Source organism: Equus caballus, chromosome 4 (genome assembly GCF_041296265.1).
Source record: "Equus caballus isolate H_3958 breed thoroughbred chromosome 4, TB-T2T, whole genome shotgun sequence".
Classification (NCBI taxonomy): domain Eukaryota; kingdom Metazoa; phylum Chordata; class Mammalia; order Perissodactyla; family Equidae; genus Equus; species Equus caballus.
This window is the reverse complement of record NC_091687.1, coordinates 63,023,522-63,040,169: the sequence shown is the minus strand read 5'-3', so window position 1 is coordinate 63,040,169 and position 16,648 is coordinate 63,023,522. Positions and strand designations below refer to the sequence as shown.

Here is a 16,648-nt window from a genome sequence, read left to right as displayed (position 1 = left end):
CCACAAATGTATACATTGTGAAGGGACAGCCCGTGTGTGGAACTGACTTTGCCTCCAAATAGTTTCACTGCCTAAATGGATTTATCCATTTAAGAAAATTGCTTTTTGATGCCACTCTGTTCCCAAACATTGCTAATCTACTGACTGCCACTCGGTAAGGGAATCATATATACACAAAAGTAAGTTTGAATGAGCAGTTGGACTTATAATTGTATTCACGAATAGATGCAGTTATCTGAGTGTGTGCTTAATATCCTTGCCTCACTTTGAGGGCGAGTCTCGTCTTAGACATAGTCAGTTGTTTCTCTTGAGTATTATCTTTCTTGTCTGCCATCTTTGCTCCCTCGTTTTCTGAGAATGAGTAAAGTATGTACCAATTGAGTTAAGATGTGCCCAGGCTGGCATATTAGTGGAAATGTCAGTGGATATAGGGGAAATGTGTAAGTTAGAGATGGCATGAATTTTCAGTTTGTGTGTCGCCTTAACCAGTGGATAGTGGCTGCCGAGGGCCCAGTGATGAGGAAGAGTCTAAGGCTGAATGCAGAAGCTGCACAGGCAAAAGTGCTGTGATCGATTAGTGATGCCTTCCATGGGCAGAGTGGGCTATAAGTGGCACTAGAGGCACTGGATATGCCATCCCTGGCATAAACAGACCCTACCTATTTGAGACCTCCTCTGACATTGAGAGCCCTCTACCATCACACTTGCTTCCCCTCCCCTTTCTCAACCCAGTGTTTCATTAACCAGAGCCCTCCAGTGCACCCCATCCCCTGGTGCTAGATTCACTCGGAGTCACTTGTCTTTAGCTAAATATTGACTGTCACCAGCCCACCTGGTCAGAAGAGCTCACCTAGGTGGAAGGTCATGGCAGCGTCAGAGAAATATGGAGACTTTTGATCCCAGACTTAGATATCTACCCAAGCCCATCTGTGGACTGCATAGGTTCCCCCCACAAATGACCTCCTATCTAGGAATTAGCCAATCACATGACTGTGATGTTTATAAACAATTTATCATAATTCCTGGATGAGAGTCAGGAGCATAAGGCCAACCTCCATGGAAATGCTAAGACTCTGAGTGGCCCCCTGACATCTATAGGGTATTATATTGGGCCAAGTGCTTTTCATGCGTTTGACAATAGCCCCTATGAGGTAGGTGTTGGAGTTACCTCTGTTTTATAAATGATGATCCCAAGACTAGAAAAGGTAAATAGTTTGCCCAAGCTCAAATACCTAGGAAATCAGATTAGGAGTTCACTTCCAGAACCTAGACTTCAACTGCTGGCTGTGTTCACAGCTGTTACTGACCTGGAACTAAAACTCCAGGGACCCGGTAATTTTTTTCTTTCGTTTTTAAACTTCTGCCAGCTTATGGGGAGAGTTATGCATCATCTCATTAGCAGTTTACATTGAAACCTCAAATAATTCATTTACTTTGTTTCCAGAAGAGGCAAAACAAGAAAACTCTAAAGCTTATTGTAGTTTTGTACCACAAAACCTCGTGAAATGCAACTGCTTTGTTTTGTTCATTGGTTTTTACATGGATGTCAAATTAGCAATGAAAACCATGTGTAAGAAGTAGCCATAGGCATTCCCAATTTGATGGAAAGGAATAGAAAGGATGACAAAGGGTTGCCAGGCGGGGGATATTCCAATTGACCTCCAAACCAAAGATTTGTGGGTGTAGTTTTCAGAAGTGGCTTTTATTCTTGGCATTCATGATGAAAAAGACTGTGGTTTATTCTATTCAGGCCATGTAAATCAAAATTAATTGCTTCATTGATAATTTATGCCAACCTATGGCTTAAAGTAGTGGTTGTTGGAACCTGAACCAAAGCTTTCATTGAGGTACATTGACTATATTATTCCTTAGTTATGAGAAAATACCCAGTGTTTATTGGAAGTATTCAAAGTAATGGTATGCAGGAATAGGATTTTGTTTGTTCAGCTTTGGAACGTGAATTCATCTGAATGCTGAAATTCCAGAAAAGAGATTACCGATTTAAAAAAAAAAAAAGTAATTCCTAAGTACTATTCACACAACAGCTGCTAGTCTTTGAATGATCCCGTTCATGAGGCTGTTTCTGTTGGTCTGCATCTCCAAATAGCCTAAAGTGTGCAGGGCCAGCATCCAGGGAGCATCCAGCGCCCCACCGGCCCTCTGTGTGTCTGGCCATAGGAAGACGCTCAGCTCTTCCCCGTTTCTCTCAGCTCTTGAAAAGGAGAAACTACTGAATTTGGGTGCTCTTGTATTTGACTTCTTTCAGTTTGCCCAGAATATGGCAACTGATTCCTCCTAAATAGAGTTCCATTTTGGTCAACATTCCTTGAAATTGAATTTTTAGCAATGGCAATGATAGAAAATAAAGTTGTATATTTTTAATAATTTGTATCTATAGAATAATTACAAACAGTTTTATTATTATAAACAATATATTACAGTGTACATATGATGTGGTTACAAAATAATGATAAAATGATAAAATTATTGTAGTTTCTCTGCATCTCAACAAATTTTAAGTACATTTTTTCCTTCCTTCTATTGTTATCATAATCTCAGAATAAAGAACAGTCTTTCTCAAGAAAGGATTATTTTATTCCAAGATTACGTCCTTCTTATATTTTATGTTTAAATGGCTTTTTTCGTTTTAAAGAGAGGCTGGTGATGATAGATAGTAGTTAAATAAGGTATACCACTTAGCAATGTAAAAATCAGCAACCCAATGTTATTAAATAAATATTTTTTAAAGTTTTAGAATATTCAAGCTATAGTATACATAGAGAATATAAATTAACTGTAGTTGCCTTAAAAAATAAATAAAATATGATTGTCAAGAGAGTAAATAGGAAAAAGAGCACCTCTTATCTTGTCTTCTTTTTTTCTTAATCCCCTCTATTTTTTTCTCTTTCCGTCCCCAAAGATAAAGTGAACCTTTATAAGAAAAATTAGCTGCAAGGTCTGATATGAAATTGGCTTGCCCTCATGTTAATTTATTTTGTGGAAATTAGACTGGAACACTTCAAAGTCCAGGAACTATATCCTTCTGTACGCGTTTGATATAAACTTAGTAAAGAAAAGAAAAAAATCATGTCTCACTTGATGCAATAAATCTGTCAGTTTTGGTTTGGCACCCAAGAACAATATCTGATTCATGGGCTGGGTGCTTCACAAATCATGCCCACAACCCGTGTGAATATCAGATGAAAATCACACACACACACAAACCCTTACGAGTTCAGTGCCAAACTGATCTGATCAGATGGTGTGGGTTTTTTCCTGGTGCTGCTCTTAGTTTTATTATTTTGCATTAAAATTTTAATAGCTGCATGTTAAAAGAGGCTCAGAGTTTTGGTGACACTGCAAAAATTTTTATGAACCTTCAAAATCCACACTACAGGCCTCAGATGCTGAAGTCCAAAATAGCTCTGGGATGTGAAGTGAAACATACGGTTATTCACAACATTACTAGAAGCTTTCTGAAATTAGTTTTATTCATGAGTCCAAATTTTCTTCTGTCTACTGAAAAGAAAACCATTTACTAAGTTCCCAGATCACCAGAAAAGGTCCTTCCACTAATGAAAGGATGCAGACAGGCCATCCCTCCACTGCTGGTTGCTGGTCATGTTTCACTGGCCAGCTGTTTTAGCCAAATACTCCTTCGACTTCACTGTGGCTTTAAGTTGCTGCTAAAATGAGAAGACCCGCCTCATGAATTTCTTAGCAGATGTGCATTCTGAAAGCCATCATTACATGGAGACCTAGAGCCGCCAGATCCTTTGACATGTGGGCCACACATGATTGCATGCTGAAATATACCCATTATTCCTGTGGCCATTTCCCACGGCCTCCAGTCCAATGTCCCGCAGATTGTTTTGCTTCCTTACTGGCTTTCTGTCCATCGTTGTCCTGGATTGCACATAGTAGTAGTCAGAGAAAAGAAAAATCCGTAATGTACTTTCCACTGGGAAGATCAGTTGTGTCCTTGTCAGGTCAAAAATCCCGTTGTGTGGAGCAATGAGTGACCAGAATTAGGAGTGCTTAGAATCTCATGGTCTGTCTGCCAGCTCCTAGCAGCTTTTCTCAAAGGCTTTCTGGGTTTCACAAACTTGTTTTCACTGAAAAATGGCAATGCCCAAAGGGCCATTGTAAAAGCAGAACAAAGCTTTTGAACTTCAAATGAAGTAGTGGGATGCGGTGCTTTGTCCAGAGGGTCTGGTTGTGGACCACGTCAGGGCCTCGTGCAACTTCATGAATCTCCAAGTGGGGAGCAGCCTGTAACTGCGTAGAAAGACATCTTTTCATCGGCGAGCTGCGCGGATGGTCTCCTGTTGGCTGTCCTGCTAAAAAGACCTTCCATAATTTGGTTCTTCTCAAGAAACCAAGGCAGAGAAGTAAAGAAGAGCAGGTGTGTGGGTTTATAGATGGCCCCCCAGCATGTTGTCCCTAGTGAAAGGGACAGCCTTCTGTTTGTATTCCAGCTACTATAAATACCTTCTTGAATCTACCTATGATTACAGCAGTAGTTTAATAAATGCCGGCAGAATCAGTCAAGGTAGCTCTTTGCTTTCAGAATCAAGAGGACTCTGATGGCAGTACTTACCCTAATACTCAGTAATTCAGCTTAGAAGTAACCAAATTGCTGGTGTAAGTGTCAGGGATGAAAGATTTGTGAGTTAGGATTTCCTGAACAAGTGTTGTTCACATCCGTTATGGTACCAGGAACCTGACGTTTGTCAAGCATAAAGTGCCAGGCTCTGTTCCAAGTGCTTACCTGTATTAACTCAGTTAACTTCACAACACGGTAAGATACGACCTGCTATGGTCACCATTGACAGATGAGAAAACTGAGGCACAGAGAGGTTAGGTGACTTGCCCAAGGTCACACAGTCAGAGAGCAGAGAGCAGAGATTAGAATCTTAGCAGTCTACCTCCAAAGCCCACCCTCTTAAGGGCTACACTAACATTTTCACACTGCAGGCCGCGACCTGTTAGTAGGTCAAGAAGTCAGTGTGGTGGTCGTGACCAGGATATTCTGTTAAAATGAAATAGATTAGAAAAATATCACAGTATATCACATGTACTAAGGATGGTGTCATGCAACTTTTGTTTGATGTTTACCTAAAAATTCTTTATCTTTGCATCCAAATATATTTCATAATTCATAACTTTTCTGATTTCAGAAAGGTAAGACAGTACAAATATTGCAAATTCATAACACTGCCTGCAGGGTTTGGGCAGCCCCCTGGAATCACACACATTAATAGTAGCACAGTGAAGCATCTGACTATTCCCACTAGACACAATAGATACAGGGTGTAAATAGCCTTTTAAGTGGTTCACCTCAGGGTTTGTTTCCCAATGACTTTTGCTGCCAAACTTATTAAGAAATTTTCCAGTTTTCAGAGCTTGGGAGATTGCAAAATTGCAGATTGCAGACCGAATTATATGTATGTGTATACAGACTCCCAATATGAGATGCATTTCTCGTATCCCCCCAAGTACATAGTTGTATATTCTAGTTGTGGGTCCTTCTAGTTGTGGCATGTGGGACGCCGCCTCAGCGTGGCCTGATGAGCGGTGCCACGTCTGCGCCCAGGATCCGAACTGGCGAAACCCTGGGCCACTGAAGCGGAGCTCACGAACTTAACCACTTGGCCACGGGGCCGGCCCCTAAATGCATTTCTCATAATGGGTTAAGGTAAAAAAAGTTTGGAAAACACTGCACGATGCTATTGCTGGAATCATTGGCTGTTGGAGCTGGGAAGGAGCCTAGGGATGATATATTTCATAGATCTATAAAACCAAAACTCCTCAATTTTAACAAGTAGAAAAATCAGGGCCAGAATGGCAAGCATTGGGACTGCCAGAGGCCACCCGCTTCTTCGTCCCAGAACAGGCCTCCTGACGCGCGGCTCAGGCCTCTGGACCACACGCCCTCTCCAGAGGCTTATAATAACAAGCAAACCACACCACACCATGCATCTCAGAGTTTGGATTCTTTTCAAGTTTTTCTGAGAGAGACTCGAGTTTCGAGTGGTCACTTCCATCGGCGGGCTCTCCAGAGCCGAGTGGTTTTTCCCCAGCAGGACACTTGGGCTCAGGTGTTTGGCCGTGGAGTGAGGTGGCAGTGGGGCCTCTGCCCGGGTTCCAGCGAACTCTGTAAATTTCCTGAGTTTGTGGTTGAAACTGGTCTCCCCGGACCAGCAGTTTGACATTTTCCCCCTGTGGTGTTATATTCATGTTTCCACCTTCAACATGTCAGACTGAATGAACATTGTGGTCTAAGGATTTAAAAGATTTATAATGGAGTCTTGAAAATTTACTTAAGGAATATGTACTTCCCCAAGCAATAACAAATATTACTACAAATGACCATATTAAATTAAAGTAACTTAGGCATTTCTGATTTGTAGGAAAGTTAAAATTAATCTTACGGCAGTTTTGGTTTCAAAATGAAAACATGTCTTTGCCTGACCGCAGATTTCCAGGCTGTTAGTCAACAGTGAATGAACCCTCAGGTGACTTATTTTTTTTCCTTTAAGAAATACTCAGTTTTCTCTATGTGTAGAAAAGCAATACTAAAAGGAAAACAGCCTGAAAAATCAACCGTAGTGGTATCTGGATAATACTTTTCTTAGAAAAGAAAAAACTTTTTATACAGGAAACTTCAAAAGTTGTGATTTTTTTTTTATAAGCTGAGTGTTGAGTACATGGATTGTCATTTTATGATTTTTCTTTAAACTGTGCTTGTAAATATGTATACTCCTTTGTATATATATTCCATAATTTTAAAAAATGTTTTCAAACACATCACAAATCCATAAAAATTTTTCTGTAAGTGTTCTTTAGTAAGATGTATTATTTTTATAATTTTAAAAAGGAAAAGAAGCCTTTCTTATCCATTCTTTATCCCTTCCCCAATTAGCTCCTTTAGCACTTCAAATGCTTTTTTCCACATTAAAAAAAATAATAACTACAAAGTGTAGTGGTAAATGTTTAACAACTGCCTCTAGGGGAGGAAAAAAGCCCTGATTTGTAGTATTTACCAATTTTCATGGTGTAAATATTCCCACCACGGTCAATTTCAAGGTGCCGTCAATACCCAGGTGACGTCACTGAGCACAGAGTTGGGAAGAGATGTGCAGTAGCGCGCCATTGTATAGTAATTCTCCCAAACGGGTGCAGTATCAACATAGATAACCTCAATAACGTAGATAAGAGTAAAATAAGAACTGATAAGCTTTGAGTATCATTACCTTTGTTTTCAATATATTTCGTTATAAGTTCACATAATTTAATTTTTAATAATGGCCATGGTTAACAACTAGCTCACAAAATCTCTGAAAATTTATCCATCAGCTCTCACAAGCCTGTCGGAGCCCCCTCAAGCGCACTCCTACTGCAAGATCAGAGCAGTTCCCATTACAAAGCAGAAGGAATTCGGGGAGGTGGGCGCAGCCAGGCTTCCTCCATATTACAGCCCCGGGGGGCTCCATTCAGGGCCCCCCAGGAGCCAAGCGGCCCCACACGCAGAACTTGGCTGACATGAGAGGATAAGGCCTCATGCTCTCCCAAGCGCCCCACTGCCCACATGTAACCCCCGAGAGGGATTCCCTCTGCGTTTTCCCAGGCCCTAAGCTTCAGCTTCTTAAACGCTTTTAACTCAGAAAACCTTTTCCTGAAGCAAAAACAAGGAAACTCAGAGTTCTTTGACGTGCCGATGGCTACATGGTGGAGTGTAGGAGTGTTTGATCCAGTCCTGAGGCTTTATTTCTCTGATGCCAGCTCTGCCACTGGCCAGTAGAATGACCTTGAACAGGGGCTGGCCCCGTGGCCGAGTGGTTAAGTTCGTGCGTTCTGCTGCAGGCGGCCCAGTGTTTCATTGGTTCGAACCCTGGGCGTGGACATGGCACTGCTCATCAAACCACGCTGAGGCAGTGTCCCACATGCCACAACTAGAAGGACGCACAACGAAGAATATACAACTATGTACCAGGGGGCTTTGGGGCGAAAAAGGAAAAAATAAAATCTTTTAAAAAGAATGACCTTGAACAAGCCACTCCACCTCAGTTCCTGGTTACTGTGAAAAATGGGGTGTCAGATTAGATGGTGTGTCTTATCTAGTTTCTTCCTGCTCTAAGACCTTGTATTGGCTGTGATTACTGAGGGCTTCAGAAAAGATGACCAATCATGTCAAAACCCACTGAGAACAACTCATCAGACCACAGAGTGATGTGACTTCCTAAACCTGAACTCTGCCCGTCTCATTCCGAGTGAGAATACAGGGGGAACATTCTAATCCTGACCATGGAAAGATCTAGGCTGTGGTCCTTCAAGGATGTGTCAAAGTACAGCTGCCTTTGATGGTGGAAAATGGTTTTGTCTGGTTTTCTGGTCAAAGCCAAGTTACTCAAGTCTTCATCTTGGCTGCAATCATAGCCTATACTCTGCCTCATCAGGTTCTTTATAAACTTGTCTCCCCAAATGATTCCTTACCAATGGGAATCTGCCCATCTTTCAACAAACAGTTATATTGATGGAACATTGCTTTAAAGCTTTAGGGTTTAATAAGTCTCAAAAAGCAGGTAAAGTAATGGCACAATGCAACACTGTCAGTGAGAAACTGGTAAATTTTCACCAATGCTCCCAAGGAGTTGGTGTACGTGTTTAATGCTCCCATGCATGTATGTTGTCACCAGAAATAGATTGTGCAGGTGTGTATCTTGGTTCGGCAAGGTTGCCATGATTTATGGGTGTAGCTACAAGTTCATAACCACCAATCCAAGAGAGGAGGAAGGAGGGTGGAGAGAGAGAATGGCTGGCAGAAATGCTTTGTGAGTTTCGTGTTTAGTGCTTTTAACGTGGTGCCTCATTCTCACTTCTAGAAAGCACTTAGCAGATATAAGCCAAAAATAGATTGCCATCCATAACTGACCAAACCCCTATTGGGGTAAAGGTGGGAGATGTGCATGGGTGCGTTGTTGTGATTGTTTATAGTTGTTGTTTTATATCTGAGCTGTAGGAGAGTATTTATTTTACAGTAAAAAGCATGAGCTGTTGATGCTTTTTAACCAGAGTGAGAGACGACATGGAGAAGCCTCTCTCTCTTTTCTTCTTGTTTTCTTTTGGCAAGAATTTCTGTCTGACACTATATGTACACTCTCTGGGCTGATTCCCTATCAGCCATTCCACAATCCATTCTTCTACACACGAGGTATGAAGCAGGGGCTTTCAGAGTCATAAACAACAAACTCAGAGTTAAGTAAGGTAGGTGGGAAGCTATAGATAAAACTACGTTATAAAGCTTTTATATGGTGATAGCAGCTTCTACATTCTGAGCCACTTCCTATATCACAGGCACTGCTACCTCACTTAATCCTCGCTGTAGTTCTCTGAAGGTGGCACTATTATTGCCTGTCCACCAGTGGGTGATCTTCCTAGATTCAGACTTAAAAGATGACCGGAGGCTGCTGGGTCTGGTCAGAGGGAAGGTGGGCAGAGCCACCGCTTGCCATCAGGGCAGCATCAGGCCTTCTGTGGAGTCCTCTCTGGTACAGGGCATCCTGTTGAGATGCAGAGAGACGAGATACCCCTCAGGCAGGGGTGGGAGCTGCCCTGGCCCTAAGAGGAGTCAGAGCTCCTGTAACACTCCCTGGGCATACTCCCCAGTTCCCCGCAAGGGACATGCCTCGGGAACAGCTCACCACACTCAGGAAGCCCCAAGCTCCATCTTCCTATCAGGTATGTATGGATGATTCCTTGTTCCTCCCAGTCGAGATGCAATTTACCAGTCAGGGGTTAATCTTATCATAAGGAGTGTTGTCTAGTAATGTAGTTGACCTACTGTCTTAGTGGATTACCAGAGTTAACCAAAGATCAAATTCTCCTACAGAAAGGGAAGAGATGTATGTTAACCCTTTACCCACAATTCTTAGTCCCATGTTACGGAGAATAACATTAGTTGAGATTGAGAGAGGTGTATCAGCTTGCCTCAAGCCACATAGTAAGTAGCACAGCCAGGACTTGAACCCTGGCCTGCCTGCCTCCGAGTCCCGTGCTCTTAGCTAAGATGCAAGCTGTAAATTTTTCATTCTAATCCATAGCGTACCTGTGTTTATTTGACTATTTTAAAAACTAACTTGAATTACCTACATTGAGAACAGTGGTCTTCCTGGAAGAAGAAATATGTTTATCTTGTGGTTTTGCCCACTCCCCGGCACACTGTGTACCCCAATTTGATAAACTCATCGCTACACCAGTTAGTAGTTCTACTTAGAATAATAAAAAAATAGCACTAGTTCCTTGCTTCTTCTGAGAGCCCATATTTTGAGCAGAGGTTCATGAGGAGGGGGAACAGTTTTAAGAGCAGTAGAGCCCACTTTGCATCTGAAAATAAATGAGTACCTGGCTCCCGCGTACAAACAATTCTGTTTTGCGTTGGTTGTTCCTTTCTGCTTTTCAAATCATCACCATCTTGTAGCAGAAAACCTAAGAGCTCAAGGCAAAGCATGTAGCTTTATTACAGTTCAGTTCTGCATATAAAATCCACTTTATATGTCTAGATTGTATTGCAGAAGCCATTCAAGAAATGTGCCATCCATGTTCCAAGTATAAAAGTAGACATTTTAAGACACTGTAACAATATTGTGATATTGTTTCATTGGGTGTTTGATCAACTCTAAGCTTTTATCAGGAACTTTCTGTTGACTTCCAAAACTTCGTAGTGTAATGAAGACAAATACTAAGGAATTTGGTAGGCAGGATGTGAAATGGGTTGGATAAAATACCATGTTTAAGTGTGATGGAATTCATTTACGATGAATTATATTAAAATAGTTAAAACACAATTGATGGGAGGGCGGGGTAGAGAGAGGACTTGAGGGGTGTGCTTGTGTTCTGTTTCTTAGCCTAGGTAGTGGGCATAGGTGCCTGTTTTTATTACCTAAATGCTTGTATACATTCTATTCACTAGGCTTTCCATCACAGTTTTCAAAAACGCAGCTAGCAAAGTCTGCCTGTCAATACAGCCAGGCGTCACGTAACAGTGGTGACACATTCTGAGAAATGTGTATTTCAGTGATTTCATCATTGTGTCAACATTGTAGAGTGCGCTTACACAAACCTAAATGGTACAGCCTACTACACACCTAGACTATATGGTACTAATCTTGTGGGACCACTGTCGTATAAGCAGTCTGTTATTGACCGAAACATTGTTAGGTGGCGGGTGACTGTAATACAAAAAGATGTTTGCTCTTTAGGTAAGAGATACTATTTCAAAGATTGTTTTGAATATTGTATTACATGAATTTATGAGCTGTTAGATTGTACAGTGAGAAAAAAACAAAGTTTGAATATTGCTAACGTAAGAGAAATGTTGACAAAATAACTTTGAAGTTACCAAAGTGAAACTATTGAGAAAAGTCGCCTTTCCTTTTATGAGTAATAAAATCACAACATAAACAGATCTTTAGCAGTCTTTCTCCCTGCACTGCTCTCTTCCCTTCTTTTTGAATCTGCGTGTGCATATTTATTCAGTCATTCTGTAAATGTTTACTGAGGGGCCTTGGCAGTGTGCTGGCAACGGTTAGGGGGACTTGAGTCCTTTCCTTTCAGCTAATGGCTTGGGAGACAAGACCTTCAGTCAGCCAAGAAAAATTTTAAAACCCCAATAACAATATGAGAATCCAGAGTAATACACAAAAGAATCAGAGTTTTCATGGGGGCCTGTATGTTAAGTGGCAGTAAAGTGGTACAAACAATAAACACTACCGACCTACAGGTGAAGGAGGCCCCCTCTACCTGGGAGTGGCTGGGAGACTGAGAATAGATGGGTTTTCTATGGGTTGAGAAGAGAGAACCTTCCAAGAGAGAGGAAAGCTTGTAACTGAAGGCACTGCAGTAGGTACAGATAGTTGTCCGTGTGTATGAGTTTCCCACAAGGAAGGTTTGCATAGGGAAGAAATGGAGCTGACTCTGAGGAACCTTAAAACAACAAGCTGGAAGATAATTTCATCATGGAGGAAAAGGGAATCTGTTGTGAGTTTTTGAGAGTGAGACAGATCTGTGAACCCTCTGCCAGGGTGGAGCATCTGTCAGACTCGGGTTAACTGTCGTAATTCCTCATGCCCTGTAGATGATCCCAGTTACTTACCTTCTGTTCTTGCTGCAGATTCATGACGGATGCTGCCCGCCGAGAGCAGGAGTCCCTAAAGAAGAAGATTCAGCCGAAGCTCTCGCTGACCTTGTCCAGCTCAGTGTCTCGGGGGAATGTGTCCACTCCACCACGCCACAGCAGTGGAAGCCTTACTCCCCCCGTGACCCCGCCCATCACCCCCTCCTCTTCCTTCCGCAGCAGCACTCCAACAGGTGAGTGGCTTGACCCTACCACCTGGAGCGGGGGAGTTGGGGAACACAAGGGAAGAGTGTGTGTGTGATAAGATATGATATGCTGGGGACAGAAGGGGGCCAGGGACAGATGATGGTTCAGACCCACCTCGTTTTTGACCCTTTACTGGTCTCTATAGCGTTTGTTGATTCATTCATCTATTCGTTATTGAAGAAATATTTATAAATTACTGTCTATAAATGTGTAGGATAATGGTATTATAGGTATTTTTCAAGTCTTTGCCATTCATTATGTATGAAGTGATGCGATGTCTTGGATTTGCTTCCATCAGATGGAGGAGTAGATGACACAAGATTGCCATGGGTTGATTATTGTTGAAGCTGGGTGTGAGTACATAGGAGTTCATTACACCATCCTCCCTATTTTTGGTTATTTAAAATTTTTTCCGTAATAAAATGATTAATTAAAAAAATTAGAGTGCCTCCTGTGCACCAGGCACTGAGCTACAGTTGTGAGCCAAAGGAGCCCCCAGCCCTGTCCTGAAGGAGCTTGGGCCTAGTGGGAGATGTTGGCATTCTAGGTGCCAAAGAGCACACTCTTGTCTTCCCCTCCAAAACGTGGAAGCAACTAGAAAGTAGGAGTCAGAGGTGAAGATCAAAATCAACTTTATTAGTGCATAAAGCTGGACCACAGAATGGAGCTTGGATCTGTAACCATTGGGCTTCTTAGTATGTCTTCCATGAATTTACCTTATTTCCCAGACTGCCCTTCTGAGCTTACTCGGAGCGGGAGCAGACCAGAGTGCACCCTGGGCCCAGAGCTGAGCATGCGCAGTCCCTGCTGCCCATTCAGAGGTCTGTTAAGTCATTCTTCCTCCATAGGCAGGAGTGAGTAGAGACAGTAGAAAGACACCGGAATGTTCCCTCCTCCAATTTTTCCCATCTGAGAAGCAGGGAATATATTTCCCTTCTCCCTAGCAGGCATGTAGACAGGCATTAGTCAATAAATATACCAATTAATAAATATGCCAATTATATTTGTATATACTATTAACCAACAAATATAACATTGTAACCATGACAAGTATTACATAGAAGAACTCAGTCATATGAGAGTATCCAGAGAGAGTCCCACCAGGTCAGGAAAGGCTTCCCCTGAAAGATAAATAGAAGTCAAATAGGTAAAGAGGGAAAGGAGGAGTGTGTAGCTGGGGAACAGCATTCTGTGGTGTCTGTGAGGGGGAGCCTGGCAGGGCCCAGGCACTGAAAATTGGCCAGATGGCTAGGTGTTAGATGAGGCTGAGGATGTCAGCAAGGACCAGTGTATTGTGGGTCCTATTAAAAATTCTGGTTGATCCTAAGAGCGAAAAGAAGCCACTTAGAATCACACCATCATCTCCATAGCATCACCCCCTTGACCATGGGTAAAAATGTTTATTTTCTCTTACAGTTTATATCTTTCTCTGTCATCCATCTCCCATCGAGGGAGGTGACTTAAGTAGTATTTCTCAAAGTGCGTTTCACAAAATAGTAGTTGGGAAAAAGGGATTCCCTAATAAATTTGGGGAGAGGAAAGGTTAAACAAAGGTAAACTGGTTTCCTTAATACAAGACTTTAATATACGTTGTTATTCTCCAAGGGGAGGATTTAGTAAGTTTCCCAAACTTAGTTGACTTAGTTATGAGAGCTCTTCTTCTAGGGGTATCTCAGGGACTCCTGGTTGACAGACACCCTGTGTTCTGTCAGGATTGGGCATTCTGAAGACAGGATAGGCGTGGGAGGCAGTCCGGCCAGAGTTCCTACCTGAACTTCTCTGTTTACAAATCACTAGTAGTACCCATTATGAAAGGTTTTTGTGTGAGAGTCAAATGCGATGGCATACGTATGCACGAGCATTCAGTCACTGTCCGTCTCTGTGGTCTGGAGTTTTCAACTACTTGCTTCATGAACAGACTCAGGATCATTCCGTAGAGGATGAATCGGTTCATTTGCCGTGGGCATTCGTCCATTTCCCTAGGTTGGTCACCATGTTTCCTTTATATTTTATTCTGTGAAGATTTACTTCCCAGGATCTTCACGTAACGTTGACTGTGTAAATCTAAGGAATGCCGTGAGAGTGTTGTAATTCTGCGATCCTCTTTTCTGGGTATTTCTATGAATATTTATTCATATCTAATATGAATTATGGCGGCAGTTTCATATGGGGGTGTGTTTTATAACTGACCTGGTATGGACCGACTCATGGCCAGCACCAGATAACCATGACTGCCCCAATTAGCAGCGGGTGCCTTAGAACCCCGTGAAAATAAAGACAGTTTAAAAGTGAGAGTTTATTATTTTTCATGTAAGAATGTTTGGAAGAAATGGAATCATTTCCTTTCCTTCAGACATAAAGAAATCTTTCTGACACCTTGCCTATTTTAACAATTTCCCACTAAGAGAATTAATTTATGTTGTGGTAAAGATGTATCATTTTCCGTCTGTCAAGATCATTGGTAAGTTATTTGCTGCTTGAAGAACATTCCATGTAAACATCAAAAATTAGCAGGGGAAATGGTTTCTTAAAGCCCTACCTTGTACAATTTTGATTGTGTACATTTTTCAATGTTTGAAATGTTATTTTACCTGTAGTTAGAGAGATCAGCTTATTTTGCCTGACTAATGTGGTTTTGGTCACTTTCACTGCCAGGTTATAAATAATATTCCATGTTTCTACCTCCTAAATTCTCTCAGTTCCAAATTCCATATTCAAGGTGCATTCCTGGTCCAGAAGTAATAGTCATTTTGTGGAAAATTTCATTTATAAAATATACTTTAAAATATACTGTCTTGACTAGAAGGAATCAGAGCTCAACTTCATCCTAGAGTTTCAAGTATTTCTTAGGTATTCTTGGAACCAGAATTTGTTTTGCAGCTTCTAAATCCTAGAAGAATCTCCTGTTTTCATCTTTTTTTTTTTTTTTTAGGGTTCTGAAGTTTTTATTATTCATAGTACTTAAAAGTCTAGAGTAAGATGTTTTAAAAGTCAGAGTAAGATGCTCAAGACAGAGTAATACAGCTGTCCTCAGAAATAGATGACCGTAACTAGACGGTATGACCAGGTTGTCTCCAGTCACGGGGTTTTTTTGTTTTTTTTTTAAGTTTTTATTAAGATTATAATAGTTTACAACCTTGTGAAATTTCAGTTGTACATTATTGTCAGTCATGTTGTAGGTGCACCACTTCACCCTTTGTGCCCTCCCCCCTGGTAACCACCAATCAATTCTCTTTGTCTCTATGTTTAACTTCCACCTATGAGTGGAGTCATACAGAGTTCGTCTTTCTCTATCTGGCTTATTTCACTTAACATAATACATTCAAGGTCCATCCATATTGTTGTGAATGGGACGATTTTATCTTTTTTATGGCTGAGTAGTATTCCATTGTGTGTGTATACATATATATATATATATATATACCATATCTTCTTTTCATCTTGTTCATTTCCTATCCATGTTTTGTTTTCTTTTAATATATAAAAAAAGAAAGTATTCACTTAAAGAAAGCTTACAATGGTGTAAATCATGGGTCAACTACCTTTTTTATAAAGGACCAGGCAGAAAATGCTTCAGGCTCTGCAGGCCATAGGGTCTGTTTTGGCTACTCAACTCTGCTGTCGTAGCATGAAAGCAGCTACAGAACTACACAAACGATTGGACATGGTGTGTTCCATTAAAACTAAAAGTTTTCATAAAACTTTATTTACAAAAACTGGCCAGATTTGACCCACAGGCCATAATTTGCCAACCCCTGGTTTAAATCACAGAGATACGGAATTTAAAGATAACGTGATTAAATTCCCTGAAAATAAAGTGTTAAAACAATTCATAACATTCTCCTTTAAAAGTAATACTGTGGAGAGTGTAATTACTAAAACGGAAAGGCAACTAACATTTGTCGAGTGTTTGCTATATACTTTATGTATGATGCTGTATTTAATCCTAACACCAGCCTCACTGAGACGTGTTGTTAATTCCCCTATACAGATTGAAGAAATAGAAGCTTAGTAAGGTTAACTTGCACAAAGCATGTCTGTCTATGAAAAGAATGTGTCTTTCTGGTGAACTCACTCTTCCTTTACACATTAATTATTATTACGTTAGTACCTCTTTAAAAACTCTTATTACACCTTCAGCCGTTTAGCTGCCTCGAGTCCTAACTCAGCAACTCCAAACCCCAAATACAAAAAGATGTTCAGATGCTGGATGTGGTTCACCTCCACTCATAGTAACGCCCACTTTTACTCCACTCCACCATTCAA

General features: G+C 41.2%; 1 protein-coding gene across 4 annotated transcripts in view; it reads left to right on the top strand.

Moving 5' to 3' along the window:
• Positions 1–16,648, top strand: part of JAZF1 (JAZF zinc finger 1) — a 321,433-nt gene that overhangs the window by 257,892 nt on the left and 46,893 nt on the right. For all 4 annotated transcript variants that reach the window (XM_023639427.2, XM_070264724.1, XM_070264725.1 and 1 more), the window contains exon 3: positions 12,173–12,369. In XM_023639427.2, coding sequence (XP_023495195.1) covers positions 12,173–12,369 — 197 coding nt within the window. The remainder of the gene's footprint in view (positions 1–12,172; positions 12,370–16,648) is intronic.